General features: G+C 39.4%; 1 protein-coding gene across 5 annotated transcripts in view; it reads right to left on the minus strand.

Annotated features, from left to right (window-relative positions):
• grm3 (glutamate metabotropic receptor 3) overlaps positions 1-26,058 on the minus strand; it is a 164,610-nt gene that overhangs the window by 26,699 nt on the left and 111,853 nt on the right. For 4 of the 5 annotated variants that reach the window (XM_003221422.4, XM_062981816.1, XM_062981815.1 and 1 more), the window contains one exon: positions 23,106-23,961. In XM_003221422.4, the coding sequence (XP_003221470.2) occupies positions 23,106-23,961 (856 nt within the window). Of the gene's footprint in view, positions 1-12,705; positions 20,794-23,105; positions 23,962-26,058 lie in introns of those variants that run through there. The other variant, XM_062981817.1, reaches the window with a different exon arrangement.

Consider the following 26,058-nt stretch of genomic DNA (forward strand, 5'->3'; position numbering starts at 1 on the left):
AGGGGGGGGGGAGCTCATCGGTGACATTTCCCCCATGGGATGGGGGTCTTTGTAAATCAAGTGCTGAGGAAGTGTGGATTGAAGGGTTCTCCACGCCCCCCCCTCCACTGGGAGCCCATGCAATGAGGTCCTGAGCCAGAATTCAATACCTGTATCCACTTGGTGGACCTCTTGGGATTTGCTTATGAAACAAAACAGATCTCGCAAGCTTGACACTTGCTTATTCCTGTTGTACAGCACTTCAACTATCTGCCCTCTTTCATATTTGCAAATCCTTCAGCCCTTAAGGAGAGAGGTCAAGGACCATTGCAAAACATCATTTTCCTTCCCAATACTTTGCTCCACTGAATCATTTCAGGAACAATCAGGCAACCTCAGGGGGAGAAAGACAGAAAAGTACTGTTGATGTATTATTTCTTTGCTTAAAAGCAGGAGAACATACCCAAGGAGAAATTGAAGGTGAAAATAAGCAACAAGGGTTTTTTTTTAAAAAAAATAGTGCTGTTCACATGAGACTAAAAATACATTAAATTTCTTGATCTCATTTTTTCCCTTCTTAACCCAGTGACATTTTTCACCCCAGTGTGAGAAACCCTTTCTGTCTTTGACATTTGGTCAACTTTGCACTTGCAACTACATTTGAGAGTGAAACAAAAAGATGTCAGAAGGATATAATTACAACATAATTACAGTAAGAGAGCTAGGGAAGTCACATAAGTTCAGTAATTTAGTGGATATTCTTGGGTCACTTGAATCACTCTGAAATCATTGAAATGAAAACTAAAATGTATTATGCACAGAGAGTTCAGGAAACACTGAAGGCAGTGTAAAAATCTATGAGTTAATCCTCATTCACTGAACTCTAATTGTCTTTGTTCCATTGTGACTACGGACCATATATGCATGGGGCAAGTTACTCATGTACTTATACTTATGTCCTAGAGCTGCCTCAAATCCAGGATGTACTGTTTCCCCAGTCCAGCACATCCCGGTGTTGTACAGTCCCCCCCCCCCCCCCGCCAATCACTGCCACCACTCCTTGCTGGCCACTAAGCTTCCTGCAAGTGCCTGTCTGTTTCAGTTGCATCTGCCGATGTCATAATACAATGCCTACTCAGTCAGCAAGAAAGGGGCAGAGTGACCACCTCTCCTTTTTACTGATAGGAGTGTTAGCAGTGACATGGGGACTAGCCATCCCCTTTCTCTGTGCTGACGTGTACAGGGAAAGGATGATGGCAATGAGGTCCATCTGGACAGTGGATTGGGCCAAAACAGACCTGATCCAGCAGTCCAGATGAAGCCATAGATCAGGGGTCCCCAAACTAAGGCCCGGGGCCCGGATGCGGCCCTCCGAGGTCATTTACCTGGCCCCCGCCCTCAGTTTTATAATATAATATATTGTACTAGCTGTGCCCGGCCACGCGTTGCTGTGGCGAAGTATGGTGGTATGGGAAATAAAGTATTGAGGAATTGGTGGTAGTTAAGGTCAAGGGTAAAGGTTTTCCCCTGACATTAAGTCCAGTCATGTCTAATTCTGGGGGTTGGTGCTCATCTCCATTTCTAAGCCGAAGAGCCGGCGTTGTCCGTAGACTCCTCCAAGGTCATGTGGGATGACTACATGGAGCGGCGTTACCTTCCCGCCGGAGCAGTACCTATTGATGCACTCCCATTTGCATGTTTTCGAACTGCTGGGTTGGCAGAAGCTGGGGCTAACAGTGGGGGCTCTCTCCGCTCCCCCAATTCAAACCTGTGGCCTTTCGGTCCAGAAGTTCAGCAGCTCAACGCTTTAACACGCTACACCATCAGGGGATATTATTTCCTAAAGGTTGTGAATATACAGTATTTCTGATTGGTTTTTTTTGTTTGTTGGAGGCAAGTATGAATGCTGCAATTAGGGAAAATGATTAGCATGTAATAGCCTTGCAGCTTTAAAGCCTGGCTGTTTCCTCCCTGAGTGAATTTTTTGTTGGGAGGTGTTAGCTGGCCCTGATTGTTTCCTGTCTGGAATTCCCTTGTTTTCAGAGTGGTGTTGTTTGCAATATTTTATGTGCGTCTACTGTCTGTGGCCCTGAGAAAACAGAGGATTTTCCAGACTTTGATGATGGGAATACTTTGTTGGGAGGTGTTAGCTGGCCCTGATTGTTTCCTGTCTGGAATTCCCCTGTTTTCAGAGTGGTGTTCTTTGCGATATTTTATGTGCTTCTACTGTCTGTGGCCCTGAGAAAACAGAGGATTTGCCAGACTTTGATGATGGGAATACTTTGTTGGGAGGTGTTAGCTGGCCCTGATTGTTTCCTGTGTGGAATTCCCCTGTTTATTTACTGTCCTGGTTTTAGAGATCATATTGTTCTGCATTATTCTATCCCAGTAATTATTTCATATTAAAGAAGAATCTCACTTATCCAACATTCGCTTATACAATGTTCTGGATTATCCAACGCAGTCTGCCTTTTCATAATCAATGTTTTTGTAGTCAGTGTTTTAAATTCATTGTGATATTTTAGTGGTAAATTTGTAAATACAGTACAGTAGAGTCTCACTTATCCAACATAAACAGGCCGGCAGAACGTTGGATAAGCGAATATGTTGGATAATGAGGAATTAAGGATAACCCTATTAAACATCAAATTAAGTTATGATTTTACAAATTAAGCACCAAAACATCATGTTAGACAACAAATTTGTCAGAAAAAGTAGTTCAGTACACAGTAATGCTATATAGTAATTACTGTATTTATGAATTTAGCACCAAAATATCATGATATATTGAAAGCATTGACTACAAAAATGTGTTGGATAATCCAGAATGTTGGATAAGCCAGTGTTGGATAAGTGAGACTCTACTGTAATTACAACATAGCATTACTGCGCATGGAACTACTTTTTCTGTCAAATTTGTTGTATAATATGATGTTTTGGTGCTTAATTTGTATAACGATTACCTAATTTGATGTTTAATTGGCTTTTCCTGAATCCCTTCTTATTATCCAACATATTCACTTATCCTGCCAGCCTATTTACGTTGGATAAGTGAGACTCTACTGTATATTTCTAATCTTATATTATCTGCTCAGAACTGGATTATATGAGGCCCCTTCTTCACAGCTGTATAAAATGCACACTGAAGTCGATTATATGGAAGTGTGGAGTCAAGATAATCCAGTTCAAAGCAGATAATATAAGATTATAAATGGGTTATATAGCTGTGTAGAAGGGCCTTGAGTCTACACTGCCATATAATCCAGTGCAAATTAGATAATCTGTGGAAGAAGTCTAAGTGAGGCCTAAATCTGCCTGTCCCCTAACTGAAACCTGGCTGTCCCTTGGTTGCTAGGCAACCAAGTGGGCAGAGATTAGCCCTCTAAACTGGCAGCAATTGGATAAAAAAAAAATTATTGCGCTCCCTCTAATTAGGACTTTATTTTTCTTTTATTTTTGTTGTATCAAACTTGAGGCGTGGATGATGGGTTGTGTTGTCAAATTTTGAGGTTGGGGGGCCTGTACTTTTGTTGTTTTGTGAATTGCCGTGATGCCATCACTCTTTTATATATATAGATATACATATAATATTGATAATAATATTATAATGTAATACAATATAACACTAATAATAATACCATATAATAATATTGATTATATATTCTACCTTACATATAATATTACTAATAATATTACAGTATAGTGGTATAGTTCAATATAGTAATATATAATGCTAATATTGTGCTATGCTAATAATATAATATATTGTATGTACATATAATCTGTAAGCCACTCTGAGTCCCCTTTGGGGTGAGAAGGCTGTGATTCAAATGTAGTAAATAAATGCAGTAAATAATAAATAAATAAATAAATAAATTTTAGACTTAGGCTCACCCAAAGTGTGAAATGACTTGAAGGCACACAACAACAACAACAACAACAACAACAACAACAACAACAACAATAACCCTAATTAACTTGACGATCTCATTGGCCAGAAGCAGGACCACACTTCCCATTGAAATCCCGATAAATTTATGTTGGTTAAAATTGTTTTTATTTTTAAATATTGTATTGTTCTTTCATTGTTGTTGTTGTTGTTGTTGTTGTTGTTGTTGTTGTTGTTGTTGTTTTTGCACTACAAATAAGACATATGCAGTGTGCATCGGAATTTGTTTGTATTTTTTTTCAAATGATAATCCGGCCCCTCCACAGTCTGAAGGACTTAAAAAGTTTGAGGACCCCTGCCATAGATACTCCACAGTTGCTGGAAATTCTAGAGCACCTCCCAACTTTGCATAAAGTGGAGCAAAGTCAGACCAAGAGCAACAGATCAGGGATACTCACTGAATGTGACCAAGCATTGTGTATGGATCTGAAGTTAATCTAGGTTTTTTGTTTGTTTGTAGACAAACCCTATGTGCCCCTTTCTCATTTTATGGTTGATATGTAGGAGCCCCTGTGGTAAAGCTCCCTCTAACGGTGCTCAGGAAACATGGAGCCACAGAGAAAGCCTCCATTTGATGATTTGTCACCATGATAATGTTGCCTTGGGAGCTGACTAAATTTGGGTCCCATCTGATTTTGGAAGCTAAACACAGTTCACTTGAATGTTTGTGTGTGTGGCAGGATGTGAGAGTGGCTGCTAATGAAAACCAGGTGCTGTAGACTATTTGTTGAGGAAGGCTCATCAAAACCACTTCTGAGTACACCTTGCCTAAGAATACCTTATGGGAATCAAGGGGTCACCGTAAATTGACATGAGCCTCCGGTGGCCTAGGGGATAAATGCCTCGTGACTTGAAGGTTGGGTTCCTGACCTGAAAGCTGCCAGGTTCGAATCCCACCCGGGAAGAGTGTGGACAAGCTCGCTCTATCAGCTGCAGCTCCATGCGGGGACATGAGAGAAGCCTCCCACAAGGATGGTAAAACATCAAAACATCCGGGCGTCCCCTGGGCAACGTCCTTGCAGATGGCCAATTCTCTCCAGAAGCAACTCTGGTTGCTCTTGACAAAAAACAAAAAAACAAAACAAATACCCCCCCCCCCCGTAAATTGACAAGTAACTTGAAAACACTTACACAATCACGTTGAATTACAACTGCTGCAGATTATATATTTAAAACGTTCCCTCCACCATAACAAAAATGTCCTACATGTTTATTAATTTATGGCAAATTAATAAATAAAATAATCCTGTGAAATCTTTATAGCTCTTTTTCTATCATCATCATCATCATCATTATCTGCAAAGAGGAAGACTGACTGATACTTCTAGTAAGTAAATCTCTGTGCTAGGCTGGGAAGAAATCCCTAAATAGAAGTTCTATTGGTTCATAGAGATATTCAATAAGATAGCTATTGTGGCTTTTTATTTAAAAAAAAGCACGTTTTTGTCAAAACTTTGAAAAATTCTCTAAAATCAGTAGAGGTATGAATATTTTTGAAAGTTGGGGAGAATGATCCCTTGTTATCTTGTGTTATATAGAAAATTCAAGGAAATAGCTCTTGTAGTTTTTTTTTAATTGTTTATAAAAATTTTGAAAATTCCCCCAAAATTTGTGGATACGTGAAACATTCTGAAATATGTTGGGCTTACAGCAGTAAATGTGTTCTACCATTGTAGAACATTTCACCCCAATAGCTGTAAAAAACAGGGTGAAATGGCCCCTTAAAGTTTCCCCATTTCTACAATTACTATAATGAAAAAGTAATGAAAATTTGTTACCATTACAGTAACAAAATTTTCACTAATGATACTTTAGAAACACTTTAGAAAAGAAACGTTGGTGCTCCCTAATTTTGTAATGAGTTTTGAATTTTTTTTTTCATCGATCGCACAGACCTAATGTTTATATATGAAATGAAACATCCAGGATGGGCAAGCCATTCTTCACATTTTATTTGAATGTTCCTTGCAGACAATGCTGCTGCCACCTGATCTTGAATGTCTATGTTTTTCCTGCCCTCCCAATGCTGATGCAGTGAAGAAGATAATATTTTGTTTAATATTATCTCATTCCGTGAGTGTTTTCTGGAGTGATGTCGCACTACTCAAAATGAGCAGAATTTGTCAAGACTAAAACTCTCTTAAATTCCCAGCTGAAAATTGGTCACCCTGCATAAGAGGGAGCTCTGCTGTTCAATCTTATTACTATCGAGCTGTTTGCTATTGAACTTGCTCTTATGATGCTGCTGCACTTCACTGCAGTGCTGTTCCTCAACAAGATCTCAACCATCCCTGGGAGGCACAGGAGGCCATTTCCAGTCAAATGAGCCATCTACAGTCTAGAGAATTTGTTGCCATCTCTGACACAAATCTGCCCACCGAAAATAAAAAGCGAGAGAGTAAATGCCACAGTATTTATACAACTTTAAGATGATTCTTTTATACACCATTCATTTAGTAACCTTCTAAAGGAATATTATTCAATGACAAATGCGGCAGAAAAAGGCTTCTGCTACTAGAAGAATGTAGGCAATAATGATAATAATAATAATCCTAGAAATAAATATTGACGAGAAGGGCAACAACAATACATGAATCAGGATTAGTTTTCCATCCTGTAGAATCAAGTTATATACATGCTTGTTTCATGGATGAAAAAATTGACCCTGGGCTCACATTCACTGTCACTTCTACTGAGAATAATTGGGTTTTGAAAAATGGCAATGCACCACTGCTTGTTCCTATGGTGGCAAAATTGAACCACAGATTATGACAACATTCTTTCCATGTATATACATTGTAGACATATTATTTCAGGCTTTTGTTGATAAATCAAATAGAGATGCTCATTTTTTCTGAACACGATGTACCTATTTAATCTACACAACCAAACATACTTATATTTTAACCCATGTAACTAACTTTATAAGAGAAGCCACAATTCGTACACACTGTTCTGGTAATAAGCCGCCTGAACCCAGTGATGCTTTCTTTTGAGCAGTAAATTTCATTTCCCACATAATTGGTTGCCCTTTTGACTCATTATACAACTTTCTTATTTGTACTGTTATATGTCATTCTAACTTTCTTCCAAACAAAATTCCAAAACCAAAATTCTGTTGTTAATTTTGACAGGAGTAAACCCATTAAATCAGGTCCCATCTACACTGCCATATAAAATCCAGATTATCTGCTTTGAATTGGATTGTATACCAGTGTAGACTCATATAATCCAGTTGAAAGCAATAATCCAGATTATTTGCTTTGATAATCTGGATTATATGGCAGTGTAGATCCATCCTCAATAAATTCACCTACATTTGATTGAATCGATCTACTGTATTTGGAACTAATCAACAGGATGCCAGTCTATGTAATTAAAACTAAACCACCTGCAGATTCTATCTAGGCTTATTCTTTAAGGATTTTTTTTTTACTTTGTAGCCACATAAACCTTAAATTATTGCAATTTTATAACAACCTCCTCATACAGGGCTAGATTTGGTGGCAAATGCTGATCTAGCTCCGGTCACCTACGGAGCCAGCCGGCTCCAATCACACCAAGTAGTCCTGGCTCCATGGATGAAAGAGGCTATGCCATTGCCACCCTGGCAACATGGGAGGCTTCCCATGTTACTATTTCTTCAATGGTGGGTGCCATGTGCTTCATGTGTGTACCGCAGTTCCCTGTGTGAAGAGCTGCCAGAGGAGTCCAGCGAAGTGGGGTGTGTGGTGGCAGCTTCCTGATGCCTGGTGGTAAACTGGAGTGTTGCTAAGAGCCGCTGCTGAAGGTATGATGAGGTGGTAAATGAGAGACCTCCAAGACTCCCAATTATCAGGGACCGGGCTGTGGCGCAGCTGGCTAGTAACCAGTTGCTATAAATCACTACTGACCGGGAGGTCATGAGTTCGAAGCCCGGGTCGGGTTAAGCCTCCGACCATAAAAAAAAAAAAAGCTCCGGCTTGCTGTTGACCTAGCAGCCCCGAAAGACAGTTGCATCTGTCAAGTAGGGAAAATTTAGGGACGCTTTATGCGGGAGGCTAATTTAACTAAGCTACAACACCATAAAACTGCTCACGAGGAAAAGAAGAGGAAGAACAGCCACCAATGGACGGTGAAGCAACAGCTCCCCCTGTGGCCAGAATCATGAAGCTGGAAAAGATGTTAAAAATGCCTCTGTGTCTGTCTAAAACTGAATGTTGTTTGTCTGTTGGCATTGAATGTTTGCCATATATGTGTTCATTGTAATCCGCCCTGAGTCCCCTTTGGGGTGAGAAGGGCGGAATATAAATACTGTAAATAAATAAATAAATAAATAAACATCCCTGCTTCAGTTTTGCAGACTTGGGCTGGATTTACACTGCCATATAATCCAGTATCTGATTCCAGATTATCTGTTTTGAACTGGATTATATGGATCTACATATAATTCAGTTTGAAGTAGATAATCTGGGTTCAGATACTGGATTATATAGCAGTGTAGATCCAGTCTCAAGGCTTTGGCATCCTTGCTTGGGTATATCCATCTGGAAATGACCTTTTCCTATGGCCGTCTACCTAACCAAGCATTTTTATCTTTTCTTCCTATCAGCTTTCTCCCCTTTCCATGCTTTCACCATCTTTCATACAAATGAGAAATACATGGTTGGGCAATTTTAACATTAGTATTCAATAAGATATCTTTAGACTTCGGGATCTTGCTAGTTTCTTCATAGTTGCCCTTCCACGTCTTCATCTTCTTGTTTTCTTGACTGCGGTTTCCATTCTGATTAATAACTGTGCCTAGACTCATATAATGCAGATTGAACTGCATTGAATGGATTACAGGCCGTCCTCAAGTTAAGAACAAGGTAAGTTCTGTAGGTTTGTTCTTAAACTGAATTTGTATGTAAGTCAGAATAGGTACTTTTTAAAGTGTAACTCCTGCCACACACACACACACAGTAGAGTCTCACTTATCCAACATAAATGGGCCGGCAGAATGGTGGATAAGTGAAAATGGATAATAAGGAGGGATTGAGGAAAAGCCTATTAAACATCAAATTACGTTATGATTTTACAAATTAAGCAACCAAAACATCATGTTTTACAACAAATCTACAGAAAAAGTAGCTCAATACATTGTAACATTATGTAGTAATTACTGTATTTACAAATTTAGCACCAAAACATCGCAGTGTATTGAAAACATTGACTACAAAAACATTGACTACTAAAAATTGACTACAAATAAAGATATAATTGCATAAAATGAACTTACAGGAACAACACTGTCAGAAGTTAAATCCGTAAAAAGTTCAGTCGTTACTGCCTAGAGAAACAGCTGTGGATCTGAGTAGGAGGCAGACTCCGTTGGATAATCCAGAATGTTGGATAAGCAAAGGTTGGAGAAGTGAGACTCTACTGTATATATATTATAGTATAGGAAGAATCTCCCCATGGAAATATCTCAAATAAACTTGTCAAATCTAATTCTGCATCCCACTAACATCCATGTTTCTGGAATTTCATTTAATCAAATTAAACCCTCAGTAGTTTGTGTCATTATAGATTTTAATGTTACTCCTAGATCATAAATTTGCACTTCTAAACTAGATTTTGGTACTTTTATTAGTTCAGATTGAAATTTGCAGATCACACTGTGAATTACTTCATTTGTGAGGAACAATGCTCATTTGTTTGTCTGTTTGAACCACATTGATATTATTCAACAAATGGCAATTGTTTTGTCAAGCTGATATGCAAATCACATGCCCACTGTTTTTGTTATTTTTACACCCTCTTGTGCTGCAGACACTAAGGTTTTTTTTTTTAAAGGAGTTCTTTGAAGTTTAGGAATTCTGCTCAGCTCTTTGTGTCCTAGACTTTGGATGAAAAGCAGCAATTTTTTGAAGATCCCTCTCAGTACACAAAAACACACATTTTCAGAACATTATTGAATGTGAACTGTAAAAGTAATAGTTATAAATGGTGAATTAATTCAGTTTGACACCATTTTAAGTGCCATGGTTGAATGCTATGGAATCCTGGGGGTTATGGTTTGAGAGGGCACCAGCTTTCTTTAGCAAAGATAGCTGAATACCTTGTTAAACTACAGCTCTCATGATTCAATACCATTCAGCCATGGCAGTTAATGGGGTGTCAAGCTGGATTAATTCTACGGTGTCAGTGCAGGCCTTGTGAGCTCAAAAGAGCAGTTAGGCAGCATAATTTTTGAACTGTCCCCACAAGAAAGGTCACCTGATGTGCAGTATGTTTCTGCTCTAAGGAAGTAATTATCAGTTTTTGCACTTTTCTTCAAAGAAAGACTTTTACACCCACTTGCAATTTAGGACTTATTCTGTGTAAGATGCACACATACTTTTTTTCTTTACACAAAATGATATTTTTTGGAGCTGGAAACAGGAAATTTTTTTGGTGCAAAACAACAGCGTACACATTTTGCATAGAATAGGCCACAAGCAAGATTCTTTGCATGAGAGTTTCTCAGTTCTTGAAAAAAGGGTTGTTTTTTTTGACAATTTTTCAATTATTTTCAAAACTGAATTGGATCTCTAGGATGACATCAACCTTTCCATACCACATGGGAATCTTCCATGTTCCAGATCTCTCTCTGACATAATTGTTTGCATACCTAAGCACATTTATGCAAAAACGTATGAATGTACTTTTAACTGAGTTGGACCATTGGCCCATCTAAGGTCCTTTCTACACTGTATCCCAGGATCTGACCCAGATTATCTGCTTTATTTATTTATTTACAGTATTTATATTCCGCCCTTCTCACCCCGAAGGGGACTCAGGGCGGATTACAATGAACACATATATGGCAAACATTCAATGTCAACAGACAAACAACATACATTAGACAGACTCAGAAGCATTTTTAACATTTTTCCAGCTTCACGATTCCGGTCACAGGGGGAGGTGTTGCTTCACTGTTCAGTTGTGGCTGTACATCTCCACTTCCTCATATGGCAGTGGAGACTCATATAATCCAGTTCAAATCAGATAATCTGGGTCAGATCCTGGGACAGTGTAGAAGGGGGTCTAAGTTGGTGTTGTCTACATTTTTCAGTTCTGGAACCTGAGATATTTTGCATGCCAAGCCTGTGTCACTCTTTCTTCAAAAGCAATTCAGGAGTTGGAATAATGTGGTACTGCTGCACCTTGAGGAAGACTAGATATACCAGTGGTTCACAACCTTTCGTCCTCCAGTTATTTTGGACTTCAACTCCCAGAAATCCCAGCCAGCTGACTAGTTGTTTGGAATTTTGGTACTGAAGTCCAAAACACCTGGATGCCCACTGAGCTAGACCAATATTGTCTACAGGTATTGGGAAGGTATTGCTTGTGATCTATACATGTTGCCTAAGTTCCACTTCTAAAGTTACTAGAGAACTCTAGAGCTCCCCATATCCACAAATGCTTTTTTGACCTCAAATGATCTCAGATGTGGATGCAAAGGTAATTATTCATTATTTGTTGGGAGGTTTTAAAAAACTGGTTTCCTGTGAGTGAGAAAACTGAATTAGGAAGAAAAATACACCAGTGAGAACTTTCTGTACAATAAATGTTTTTTTCTGCACAGAAAGCATTTTTGAACATGTGAAGAATACTGCAGAGGAATATCCAGTTTTCTTCAACAATGGGAGGAAATTGATTTAATCTGAATGATCAAAGATTTACATCTTCCCTTCAAAACTTTGTGTTTGTGCAGGGGTAGGGGTTCTGGGAGGGGGGTGAAATAAACTACACACACATGGTATATGTCTCTTTTGTTGTTTATAAACATTCTTGTGAGGAAATATGGATATGTTATACTCTACTTGTACAATCCAAATATTTTTAAAGTAAACTATACCTTACTCACTCTTAGAACCCCCACTCCTTCACAAAGACTAGATAGTGACCAAAATGGCAATTAGAAGTGACAAATTGTCATCTCTGATGCCTGGACACAATGAGTCTTCTAGCCGCTTTAAATTTCCTTTCTGGAGAGAAAAAGTGGGATAATAATAATAATAATAATAATAATAATAATAATAATAATAATAATAATAATGGCCCATAGGGTTGTGTTGCAGGAGCAAAAATTGAATCAAGACACCATCATCATAGTTGACCCACTCCCTGGTCTACTTTAATCTCTTGGCAGATTTACTGGCTGATCTGTAGGGTTTAAGGATGGGCTACCCATGGGGAAGGAACCTTGGATCTTCAATATGTAAAATGTGTGTTATAATGTGGTCCTTCTTAACCTTATTGATGAGGCAGGATCAGTAAGGTTTTTTTTTCCAAATGTGGTGGGGGCAGTACCAGATTTGCATCCATTGGCTAGATTTGTTTCTTTTGTTACTGAAAACTCGAAGTTAATAGCTTGCAGATGAGAACTGGTCCATGGGCCATCATTTTGAGTAGCAGTGTTCTAATATACATTGCGGAGGAAGATGTTTCTTGTGGTGAACTATTTTTGCTTCACAATGCTCCCCTGTACCATGTGTAGAAACAATTGTATTGTGTGTAGAAACAATTATTTGTTAATTTTATTTCACAATACTTTGATTTTCTGGTAGTTTATACCACACCTTCTGAAACACCTCATAGAAACTCAGCAGAAGAAGCAAGCTAGTGTAGATGGTATAGAAAGTTGTTCATTGTGCTCAGAAGCCAAGGAAGGAATGTCTCCAGCATCCCATTGACTTCTATTTGGTTTCTAACTGAAAGAAGTGGTTACCATGCAAATGGGCTCACAAGGCTTTTTTTTTACCTTTTGGAATCCAGTAAATCCTACCAGGAAAGGGGAAGACTTTTGTTTTTGTTTTCAAAACAGAGCATGGGTAGTGTATGGATAGGGGGGAAACATGGCATATTTAGTTGCTTCCAAAACACTTGGCTCACACTGAAAATGTGATGTTACTGAAAGAATTGCTGATGAATAGAAATATTATCCTGAAAACCTAGCAGTACCTTATAGAATACAGCAGGAAGGAACACGACATGTGTCACCCAACCACCATGTCATAAAGAAACTGATCATCCATGAGACAGTTGTTGCTAAGTGGGGAGCCATATGAAAGCACAGTGACATTTTAAGCACCATACTAGTAATGGAAAAATATTTTGCTCTCTTCTGCAAAGGGTCTCTCATTTCAGAAGTCAACTTCTATTGAAAGAGAAGTTACCTCCAGCACAAGCCTTTCTCATGGTGCCCTTGCCTTTCTTGGCAATCCACTTAGAAAGATAGGAAAATATCATGCTGGAGAGCAATTGTTTTAAGGGGGCAACTACTCTTTCAAAAAGGCAAACAAAGTGATCATTGAATTCAGTGACCTCTGAGATTCTGCATCAGCCAACATAATGTCATTGTTCCTACATCTGATGATGCCCCTGCTCTAAACTCTATCTTTTCAATCAGTAAAGTGCCACCCAATAGGTTTCTGTGAAACAACTCTTTTGGTTGTAGGATATTGGAAACAGTCAGCTCTGGGCTCTTGCATCAACTGCTTCCCTCAATACACCCCACAAGCATCATTTTCTATTGCTCCAATCTGCAATGCTTCAAAAATTCTTTCTTTGGAGTCCTCCCTGTCACATCCAGTTGTTAAAAACCTTAAACACAAATCCCAACAGTTGCGGGATTGTAAATCTTGCTTATGATCTCATCACTTCTGAATGGGATTTGTTACTGCTGTGCACCTTCAAGGCATTCCAATTTATAGCATCTCTACGGCAAAACTATCGCAGGGGTTTCTGGGGCCGAGAATGTGTTACTTGCTGTAACGAAGTGTGATTTTTTTATTTACAGATGCCATGTTTAACTGTTTTAAAAAGGGTTAATATTTCAGTTACTCAGCAGTCAGAGTTGGTTGCCATGGAGAAGGGGGCGGAGCCAACTGGGTTAGCTGAAGGGACAGCAGAATTTGGAGGGAAAACTCAGTCAGTCAGTCAGTGTCTGTGGCCAGAGAACTACAGGGAAGATTGATTTTAGTCTGGGCTCTGGTGAAGCTCAGGGAAGGCTGATCCTAAGTTAGGGTATCAGGAATAAAATAAGTTTGGCGACTTATTTTAAGGTAGTCTGTAATCGGATGAATTACAGTGAAGACTGATTCTCAGTTGGAGAATCAGGGAGGCTCAAGAGTTTATTTGAGTCAGTCTAAAATAAGTTTGGTGGCTTATTTTAAGGTAGTCTGTTAGTGGAGAAAGAACTGATGTTTTAAAAAGTTTGGAACACCTCAATATCGTTTTGCAACTGTTCAGTAACATGCCTCAAACAAGAAGAAGAGTTATTGTAACCATTAAGCTTGTGCCTGAACAAACTTGTTATTGTTCTCTCAAACATCTCAGCCTGTCATATATACACACATCAAGAATAAAGAAGAAGAAAAATAAAAGTCTCCTCTCTAAGTAGCCAGCAGCTAAATCTTCCAATAGTGGTGGCAAGAGTTGATAATCCCCTTTGTAATTTGGTGGCAGCATTATAAAACATCTATAATTTGGTGGCAGCTTTTAAATAAAAAACATGTTTAATAACTGGTGGCAGCGGATATAAAATATATAATAATTAATTAATAGAAACATCATCCTTCTCCACAATCGGTGTCAGAGGTGGGATTTATAAAAAGATTCCCCTCTGCCTGAGTTCTTTACATTTGGTGGCAGCGGTGGGATCTAAAAGGTTTTGCCCCTTTTTGACATTGCCACACTTGCCCAAGGTCATCCAGTGGGCTTTCATCTCAAGGCAGGGAATGAATTGTGATCTCCATAGTCATAGTCCAACGCTCAAACTACTGTACTACACTGGGACCTGAATAGGATGCCAGCTGCTAATTTAACTATGTTGGGAAACCATCCTGGTCCTGATTCAAATGCTGTTATGTTGTTTTTATAGGTTCCCTCTCTTACTGACTCTCATTTTTACTAGGATTGCGCAAAAAATTGTTTGTGGGTTATAAGTGTGAGTTGTTAAATCTGTATTTACGATTCTAGAGGAGAGAGGAGCTGTGGGTGCACCTCCTCTCTCTTCTTGTAGGAGCCCAAGAGATGACAGGAGACAAGGCATGTTTGCCCCAGAACTGGCGGCAGCCCTGCACGCTGCCTGTGCTCCTGCTTTTCCTGCTCATGACCTCGGAATGGACAGACGGACACCCTGCCAGAGGAGGATGCAGAAGAGGAGGGACAAGGGCAGGAACAGTGCCCTGCCAAGCACCTCATTGCTGCCCAAAGCCTACAAGGCGGCCATGGCTGCCTGTGAGAGGCTGCTGTCCCACTTCACTAAGGCTTTGAACAGCAGCAAGATGCTTGACGGGTGCTGGTTCTTGCCCTTGCCCCCTCTGCCTCCTCCTCTGCTTTCTCTTCCGGCAGGGCATCCTTCTGTTCATCCCAAGGTCAGGAGCAGAAAAAGCAGGAGGGCCGGCAGCATGCTAGTTCCAGGGCAGACATGTCTACTCTCAGCCTCCTGTGGGTAGAGGGAGGGAGGGAGGAGAGTACCGCTCAGGGGTTATTCCCTGTGGCTGCAATCACCTAGAGCTACTCTCTCCTCTAGAATCATAAATACAGATTTAACGAATCACACTTATGGCCCACAAATCTTTTTTTGCACAGCCCTAATGTTTACACCTGCAGCAATTTCTGAAAATAGTTTTAGCATAGCCACCTGATAACAGAAGCAGTTAACAGCAACAGAAGTAGCAACAACAACCCAATTAAAAAGCACCCTAATGCATGTGAATATTGTCTTGATGATTGAACACCCTGGGTTAAGCTCACTGTCTCTGCTGAATGAATTACAAAGACAAATAACTACAAATGCCCATTGGTGCTATTTTTAAGTCTAGCAATCTAAATCAGGAGACAGCCAGAAGTTTGCCTGAAATCCAAGGAAATGTCAAGAAAAGAAACAAAGATGCTAACCAGCAATGACGCAGTCAACATTAGGGAGGACAGGTAGAGCAGTGAGTTGTCAAAGAGATGATAGTGAGGGTTTTTTTCCATCTTTGTGTGTGGGAAGGAGTTGTTTTGTTTAGAGATGAGAAAAGGCACAGGGCTGGAAATTCTGGTGAATCTTTGTAAGCTTCTTTCTTCCCACCAAAACTGAGACATATGAAATTTTTTGCATATAATAGTCCTCATTTGAGCATTGATAAAATGGCAAAGTGGTATAATTGCCATACTATTCTTTGCTTGCCAGCCTCGTTCATCTGTACTCTATTCTTTCTACACAGATGGGCAGGTAGCATTCTCTCACACAGCTTTTAAATATTCAGTACTGCTCTGTGCCTGTGGGGTTTCTGTGTCAGCTTTCTTTCCTCTCTCACCTGATTCTTCTATAGAAAGGATGGCAAGAGACGTGAAGAACTCCACAGCAACTTCCTCTCTGTCAGTAGAGACCCAGAGGTCAGGAGAAATTATGTCAGATGTGTTCCACATTATTGTTCATCCTGATTGGGTGCATTTGGGAGAAGTGATACGGTAGTACCATTTTTTTTTTTCATGTCAGGAGCAACCGGAGTTGCTTCTGGAGTGAGAGAATTGGCCGTCTGCAAGGACGTTGCCCAGGGGACGCCCGGATGTTTTTGATGTTTTTACCATCCTTGTGGGAGGCTTCTCTCATGTCCCCGAATGGAGCTGGAGCTGATAGAGGGAGCTCATCCACACTCTCCCCAGGTGGGATTCGAACCTGGCAGCTTTCAGGTCAGCAACCCAACCTTCAAGTCACTTAGTCCACTACGCCATCTGGGGGCTGGTAGTACCATAGAAAAATGCCTTCCCCAGCATTTCATTTTTTGTGTGTGTCAGGAGCAACCGGAGTTGCTTCTGGAGTGAGAGAATTGGCCATCTGCAAGTACGTTGTCCAGGGGACGCCCGGATGTTTTGATGCTTTACCATCCTTGTGGGAGGCTTCTCTCATCTCCCCGCATGGAGCTGGAGCTGAAAGAGGGAGCTCATCTGCGCTCTCCCCGGGTGGGATTCGAACCTGGCAGCTTTCAGGTCAGCAACCCAACCTTCAAGTCACGAACCTTCAATGTGAGCCACACACAGAAATGTTGCTCACCATTGAGATGTTGCATATAGGCTATCACCTGTTACAGAATATGTGGCCAGTTAGTCATATGGAATTCAAATTGAAAAGCCAATGAGCAGTATTGCATTTGTAACCTGGCTTTCTTTTAAGGAGCACAAGACAACATAAAGCCCTTCTACACATGCTGTAAAACCTGGAAGTAACCAAGTTAAAAGAGAGGGGTGGCTAAATGATGTTTAGCCAAATTATGGGAAGAATCAGGTTAAGAGCTAAAAGGCACGTGTTAAAAAGGTGGGATTACAACCCGATTCAGCCTGAAAAAAAGCTCATATTTGCATAACTGTATATCCCTGCAGTCATGCAAAACACATGTTTTCCTTCCCTCTCCCTGTGGAGACTGCCTCAGTGTACATGTGCTTTGAAAAAAACCTGAAACAGCTGATCAGCGGATTGGGCTGTCAAATGGACACACAGATGGTTCAAAGAAAGCACAAATGGAGAGCAATTAGAACTCTCTGAAACTTTTTATTTTACACTTTATAATCTTAAACAGAAGTTGAATTAAGAATTGGGGGAAGAGAGAGATCCGACAGAAGTATTTTTTTAAAAAAAATCTCTCTGTTATGCACTGGACCTCATATGCGCACATGCAAATCTACTTGTGTTTATATTAAGATATTTGCATGTATGCATATATGGTCCAGGGCATAACTGAGTGATTTTTTTTTAATAAAAAAATTCCACCTGATGTCGTTTGTCTGCTCTCCATCTTGATCTGTTACAGCAGGCTGTTACGACAGCGAGGGACCATATTCGGGGACTGACAGGTCTGTGTGTGGACCTGCTATCAGGTCCTGGGATTTTTTTTGTCTTAGATTAAAAATGTGGATTTTGACGCTATCTGGAAGTGCCCATAGATGATTGTACCTCTCATAAAAATAAGAACCTGTTCCTAATCTTTTCTTTACCATCAACCCCCTTAAATTGTCTTTTGTTGCTGTGGTCCACCAAGACTTATCTCAAGATTTAAAGCTACATCAAATATTTATTAAATGTTGCTTATCAGTGGTCTTCAAATTTGTAGAGAAGGAAAAGTAAGTCAATACAGTGGGCCCTTTGCATCCTGGGCTTTCATTCTATGACCTTCTGTGGATAGCAAAATTTGTGGATGCTCCAGACCCTTTATATACAATTGTCTAGTAAAATGGCATCCCTTATACAAATCAAGAATCATTTTTTAAAAAAAGTTTGGAATAACAGCTTTCAGCAATGAAAAAAATTGCTCAATTTTCAAGGTGACAAAGGCTGCGGTTCTATTTAGTCCATGTTTCTTTTCTTGCTACATAACATTTGGGTTGCACAATGGTTAGAGCAGAAAAGCCTGGACATACAATGTCTAATCACAATGTTGTGTATATAGGGATACAGTATGCAATTTAGGCTTGCTGTTTGCATACTTCTCCCAAGTATATAGTGGAAAAACAATCTAAATAGGTGGGTAATCTTTTCTCAGAAAACTGCAGAATTTTCTGTATATAGTAAAAAAAATGCAAATATTGTGTTGTCGAAGGCTTTCATGGCCGGGATCACAGGGTTGTTGTATGTCTTCCGGGCTGTGTGTCCATGTTCCAGAAGTATTCTCTCCTGGGGAATACTTCTGGAACATGGCCACACAGCCCGAAAGACATACAACAACCCAATGCAAATATTGTTTGTTTTTACTGCAAAGCACAGGTTAAATTCATCATCATCATCATCATCATCATTTAATTACTTATTAATCGCCCTCCATCCACGATGCTCTAGGCGATTTACAAGATAAAATTGTAAAGGATAAAAATACATACATAAAAATATTAATAAAATTAACATAGATTAAAAGCTCTAGTAAAGAGCCAGGTCTTGAGTGCTAGGGTAAAAGGCCCTAACTCACACATGGCTCTCATATAGGGCGGCAAGGCATTCCATAAGGCAAATTGTGCAAAGACTAACAACAACAACAAAAGTTCTTATAATTTACCTCTGAAACCAAAGAAGATATTTACAAACATTTCAGAAGAAAATGACTAATTTTAAGAGGAAATTGCCCAAATATGTGCAATGCAGTCACGTATACACACCTTAGAGGAAACATAACTGTCTGAAACAGCAATGAAATGTTACTTCTGTCTGTGAAAGTTTTTTTTTTTTTCGTGTCAGGAGCAACCTGAGTTGCTTCTGGAGTGAGAGAATTGGCCGTCTGCAAGGACGTTGCCCAGGGGACGCCCGGATGTTTTGATGTTTTACCATCCTTGTGGGAGGCTTCTCTCATGTCCCCACATGGAGCTGGAGCTGATAGAGGGACCTCATCCGCGCTCTCCCCGGGTGGGATTCGAACCTGGCAGCTTTCAGGTCAGCAACCCAACCTTCAAGTCACAAGGCTTTTATCCCCTAGGCCACTGGAGGCTCCATGGACTGAAAACAGGCTCATTACAAATATTCCTGCTATAGGCTGGTGATGCATTGTAATATTTTGTTGCAAGTTTCCATTTGTTGCCACAATCTAAAGCTATGCACAGATTAGCAGTGAAATGTTATGGCACTTTATTATCAACTCTTCATTGTTTCGAATTTCACTTTTCATGACAAGCAGTAAATGCAGTAGTCATGGTTTAAGAGCAACCAAATAAACTGCTGGTCAAACACTGTTCCTGACTGGCCACTGATTAAATACATGTAAAACTCATTTCTGAGTTAGAGAAAGCTATTAGGTATGGTATTTACAGCACTAGACTTTTGCATCTTAAGGTCATTGTAGTTCCTGAGCATATAACAGGCTTTGACTTTCATCAAATGGCTATTACAAAATATGATAGAAAATAGCTCTAAGAAATAGGTCAACCTTAGTTATATTTATTTGTAGCTAAAAGTACAGTCACCTTGAGTAATGTTTCTTGAACCGTTTGCTTGAAAGTAATTTTTACTTACAGATGCGTTCATATTAACAAGTGGTGTATATTTTCCAAGACTAAATTACAATTATAATGCTAATGAGAAATTCAGTGACTTTGTGCTATATTTCATATATATATTTACTACGAAGTAGGTAATATTAGCATGAAATAATGCCTTCCTATATTTTGTATTTGTATGGAAAATGATAAGTTCACATGTACTCATACATATGTACTGATATATAGGATTCTTTAAGATTGATGGAACTTCTGTATGTATAAAATGAGCAGGATTAGGGGGTAGAAGTGGTTAGAACCAATTCATCATCAAATTACAGGTAATGTCAAATGCTGTCAGCATACTGAATCAATAGATCTCATCATTGCAGTCTGCCCTGCAGGTTGCCCTGTGTTGTGAAATATTGATTACCTTGCAACCCGAAATCAACAGGCAAAAATGATCTGTAATAAATTGTCCAAGCTAGTTAATCCAACACCTGAATCCCCCTATTATGCAGATTTGTTGGGACCTAGTTTCTTGAATATTTCATAAGGCTCATTTGCAAAATTGCTCCCTGGTGAGACACCAGACAGCAATAGACCAGTTATACAATTTGTGGACAGAATAATAAAAGCAAGCAACAACAAAGAGAGACATGCATTGCACTTGTATTCAGAAATCAGAGAAGCCACATAGAGAAGGTTCTGGAGGAATAAAATTATCATTTGTTACAATTATGGAAATTGGTCTTCTTCTTGTAGGTTTCTGCCATAGAGTTCAAACCTTCTTGTTAAGGAAGGCCTTTGGATTTTAGATGCTGGTTGGATTACTTGGACTTGTCACAACTCCAGGGTGGCCCTGGGGCCTCATGTAGCTCTCATGCTGTGCATGCACTCCAACATTTCACCTATAACAAGTGAGACATGTATATCCAAGCAATGTCAGAGTGTAGAAACCCTGGCAAAAGTTACAAATGAGGAAGATCACACAGCCTAAGAAAGACAGCAGCAGTTTGCTTTTGCTTGCGCCTATTAGGCATTGAAGGTTCTGCCTTTATTTTTCTGCTCCTGCTGACTTAGAACCTCATCAGACAGAGTGGGAGGAAATGGAGAATGTGAAGCTAGGTGGAGGGAACTCATCTTAACTTACTTCCTCTCATCTTTCCATGTTTTCAGGGATGGCCAGCTATCCCATGTACTTACTACACCTTTCCCTATCTTCTCCCTGCTTTACCCTATCTTTCTCTATCCGGAGTTGATTGACACCCAATCCTGATAGAGGTCTGGGTTCTGTTTCCATGAGCTTGGGAAATGGAACATCACAGAGTCCCACCAGAAGTGCCTTATGTTGTTTGATGGCTTCCAGGGGACTCCTGTGGGGCTCTGTTTCCTAAGCACATGGAAACAGAAAATGTTAGAGGAACAGAGAGAAACTGGGGCACTTTAAAAGCAGTTGAGAACTGGTATAACAGAGGATTAATCAGGACTGTCCTTACCAAATTGGGACAACTAGAGGGTATACTAAACTTCAAAGCCTGGAATTCCATAAGAAGTTGCCATGGTAGTTAAAGCTGAATCATACCAGTAATACTGTGTAATGTGAATGGCCCCTGGTGACATCACACTGTGATTTGTGCTACAGATGTCTAGGAGCTCCTAGATCAGTGATGGCAAACCTTGTAGACAGTGAGTGCCTAAAACCATGGAGGGCACTGGGGGGAGTGGGGGTGGCAAGCAAGCAGGTGAGCAAATACGTGGTGGTGGTGGTGGGGAGGGGACGAGCAAGTGGCCAGTAGGGTTGGTGAGCAAGCAGGCAGGTGAGCAATAGGGGATGGGTGGATGGGCAAGCGAGTGGGCAATGGGTGCTATAGGGTCACCACCACTGCCCTAGGTGAATATCACACAACTGTGATGCATAGCTGCTTTCTAACCCTTTTTTGCAGGGGATCACCAGGGGAGGATTCTTGTTGTTCTCCAGCACCAAAGAGGAGTTCATAAAAATGTATTTGCTATTTTTGAGCTTAACATGTCTTTGGATTTGTGGCCAACTAGATGGAAGAGCTACTTCTCCTAGATACAAAAAATGGAACCAACACTTCATACAGAGCTTTACCCTTAAAGGAATGCTTAGAATACATTGGAGAATAAAATGTCATGAGAAAACAACAAAACCAACTCTCTGGATTATCAGTGCTACAATATCAGTGTTTGCTATCTTCATAAAAAATTGAATTCTAGGGGTGAATGTCATACTTGTCAGACCTGGAAAGAACAGGAAATCCTTCAGAAATCTGGCATGGACTTGAACAATAATTGCATGGGAATCAGCAAACTGGCTGCATATAGATGTGGTCCTCTATCACATCAAGAGCCCTGTTCAGATGGAACTTGCATGGAGGAACTTGCAAATGCTCAGCTGAAAGTATATGGATTCTCCTTCCCCACATACATCACATTTTAGTGGGTTGGGAGTGCAATCAGCAGCTGTAGTAATATGTAGTCTGCTTTTCTCTTCAATTTTTTGTAATGTTGGGCAGAGATTCATTTAGCAAGGGAATGATAAAAAAGTGACAGGACTTTTCTCCTTTAGACAGGAGAAAAGCCATTATTGTGAGTAGGTGTTTTGGATACACTGTGTGCTAATGTGTTGATGTGTATGTGTGTGTCCAAATATGATATTCAAATATGTATTTTGTGTATATGTGTATTTTCAATATGCATTATATAGAAATATATTTTAAAAGGTATCTTTTAGAGAAATACATTTTAATATGTGTATTTGTAGTATTTTGACAATGTTTATGTGTTTTAATTATTGTGTAATGCATCTCGAGCCATGAAGAGAGGAGTGTAAGAAATAAAATTATTATTATTATTATTATTATTATTATTATTATTATTATGACTTGCAAAAATTATTCTTTTGGAATAGGGGTTCCAAAATCTCTTTTTTTCCTGATGTACTTCTCAGGAACTTTCATTGTAGGAGGAAAAAACAGTTAATCATGGAAAATACAGCTTCTGAAATATCTAGTTGGACTCCAAATACTTCTCCCTCCACCTTCTTATGCTAGATTTTCTGCTATTCTCTTCTTCCTTCTAGCTTTTCCTCTCCTCCCCTCTGCGAACTTCTCAGCTTCAAGTAATGTGAAGCAATATTCTCACTGAAGCAATATTTTTTTACATGACAATCATCCAAGCAAAATCATGAAGGTTTTACCTGTAAAGTTGACTTTCAGTAGGTAGTCTTTGTAGAGCTTCTTGCCATCCACATGTTTCATGGCATCGCAGAGTTTAGTAGTGTTCGGGCACATTGTCCGCTGCATTTTGTGCAAGGCATGAGCCATTGCATATACTGCATTTACAACGAACATGATCTTAGACTCTTGTTCATAGTTGGAACTGTTAATAGATAAACCTTTGTCACAAAGTTTTCTGTGGGATTTCCTGGTCGGAAGGGTACACTGAAATTTCTGCTCCCAAAAATCCTTGAACCAAGGGTTGCGATGGTTAGTCTCAGGGGTAAGGCTTTGGAAATATCGATCAAACTCTTTCACTGGGTGGGAAGCAAGCTCTAGGGTTATTGCACCATATGCCACATGCTCATTGCCCTTCACAACACTCTCTTGGGCCCCCCAGCCATCACTGGCAACCCAAGTAAATGAAACGTTAAACCGGTTAGCTGCAGCGATTAGTTCCCGAGAGTCATCACTGCGCATGAAGAGCACAACAATTTTCGCATTGGGTTTCTGGAGTAGCTCTCTGATAACGCTGTCATAAGATTTTCGGATATTGGAGCGGCCAACTTTCTCAGACGTTGCAATACATATGTTTCGGAGGCGAGCCTCTTGTTCAAAGGCCTCAATCCCCGTTTCCCCATAGTCTCCTTCAGAGGCAACTGTTGAAACATAGGTCCAATTAAAGAATCTCAGGATCTCAGCCATTGCTTTTGCTTGATAGAAGTCGGGTGGTACGGTCCGTGCAAAATAGTCATACCGAGACTTGTCACTCAGCTTAGCACTGGTAGAGGCATAGCTTATCTGAGGAATCTGGAAGAGTCTAAGTAAATTTGCAACCTGAAAAGAAGAACATACATAGATGTTTATATCATAGACTCACTGGTGACAAGAACATATTGAAGACTAAGATTATTCCTGAGTTAATAAAGTTTACTAGAAGGACTCACATATATTTATAACCCAACTCTGATTTTCTTAAAACACTTGCTCCATCTTGTTCTCTTCTTCACTAAATCAACATGCAACTGAGTAGAAAGGAAGATGAGTAGCCTGTGTGTGCACATTTGCGTGTGTGTATGCATGTGTATAGCAGTCTAATAATCTTTGGCCCAATTACCACGCTATTAGTGAAATGTATGGGATGCCTATAGTTTTAATTAAAATATAGATGTCATCTAAATTAATCTTATAATCTCTGGAAAGAAAAGTATCAGTTGAATTGATCTATCTCATTTCTGGGCCTGTTGCTATCCTCTCATTTAGTCTGAGCTGCAGGTGAGCATATATCAAAATTTAACATGCCTAAGACAACCATTTCAAAACCTGCTGCCAGATTCACTTCTGGTGATCGGAACAAAGGCAATAAAAAAGAAGGATGGAAAGCAATCCCATTTCTTCAAACACTTGAGCAGTTGGGGACAAGTCTAGCTATAAACTCAGGATTATGTTCATTATCTGCTGCTCTGTTAATATATATACACCTAATGTCTTTCTGTTTTTCAATCTATAAAAGTGTCAGTGTGCTTCACTAAGGATGTAGATAATTTTAACTTCCCAGCTGGGTTTTATATCTATTTTTAAAAAAGGATAATCAAATGTATATCTGAGGAAAATAAATTCTACAAGAAGATAAGGTCTTCATGCTGGAATTGTGGATAAGCAGTAACAGATTATTTGTGTATGTGGTGACATTTAAATTAATAATACAAGGGATGTACAGAGAATGATTGCCAGATAGGAAATATTACTGGAGCTAGAAATAGTACATTTAGAAATAAATAATGAAAATCTACACCGAACACACCACAGAATAGTTTCAGGGATTGGTTAAAGTTGACACTGCTAAGAGAAATCTGGTGTGTGTGAATTAAAATATGGCAGATCATATATTTAAAATAAAGAACATCAAACTTTTAGCTATGGCAGGAAACAGAACTATAAATGTATGAGTGAGCAGTAGCCGTTTATATATGTTATCTGTCCAACATGATGAAACAAAATTTCAAATTATATCCTTCACAGACACTCCCATTATGTGCTTTCTGACAGCAGAAACAGAAACAGTAGGTAATGAGGAATTCAACAGGAACAAAGTCTTTAATACCATATCTAGGACTGGGACTCATTATTTGTTGCTCTCAACCAAAGTAGAGATTTGTAGCTATGGATGGAATGAAGATTCAAAAATATTTTTAATGGTCAAAAATAGATTTTTGAGTGTCAGCAAACCCTGGCAAGGAGAATCCTAGACAGGTGAGAATATTCAGTTTGAGATATACTCTGTGTGAAAAATGCATGTGGTATTTTGTAGAATTTCATGGCATGGAATACATCACAAACAGTGCATTTTGTTCCACAGAATATATCACAACTACTGAAAAAACTGCAGTTATTTTTTAAAGCTCGTTTTATTTGATATTCTCCAAATTATTCTAGGATTAAAAATTACATATAGGGGCTTACTGATCCCTGATCCTAAGGGTTTAATTACCAAGTTAAGCTTCTGATACTAATTGATCACTGCATCAATAAATAACAGAGGTTTAGCTTACTCTAAGAACTCTGTAGTTATTTACTATTTTTGCAAGAGGGAGAAAATGATTCTGTCTGGTTTGCAAGAATTAAATTTACAAAGAAATACATTGCTCTGTGCAACCAAATTAAAACCCTGGTAGCAAATAAACATTAAACTGGGAGTACCGGTTTAGAGTTAATCAGAGCTGCAGTGGAACCAGGATCTGAACACTGGAACTTTTTAATTTAAATGTGGGAGGGGATGATATCTGCAAGCCTAACTTTCCACATTCAGGGTTTCCTATTTTCTGTTATTTTAGCTGTAGTCCTGAGCTACAGGTGAGGATTTTTTCCAGCAATAGTAGCATGCAGTGGCACATGGAGTCTCCCATGTCAGTGGATAGTGAGTCCACTTTGGAA

This window comes from Anolis carolinensis, chromosome 5 (genome assembly GCF_035594765.1).
Source record: "Anolis carolinensis isolate JA03-04 chromosome 5, rAnoCar3.1.pri, whole genome shotgun sequence".
Taxonomy (NCBI): Eukaryota; Metazoa; Chordata; class Lepidosauria; order Squamata; family Dactyloidae; genus Anolis; species Anolis carolinensis.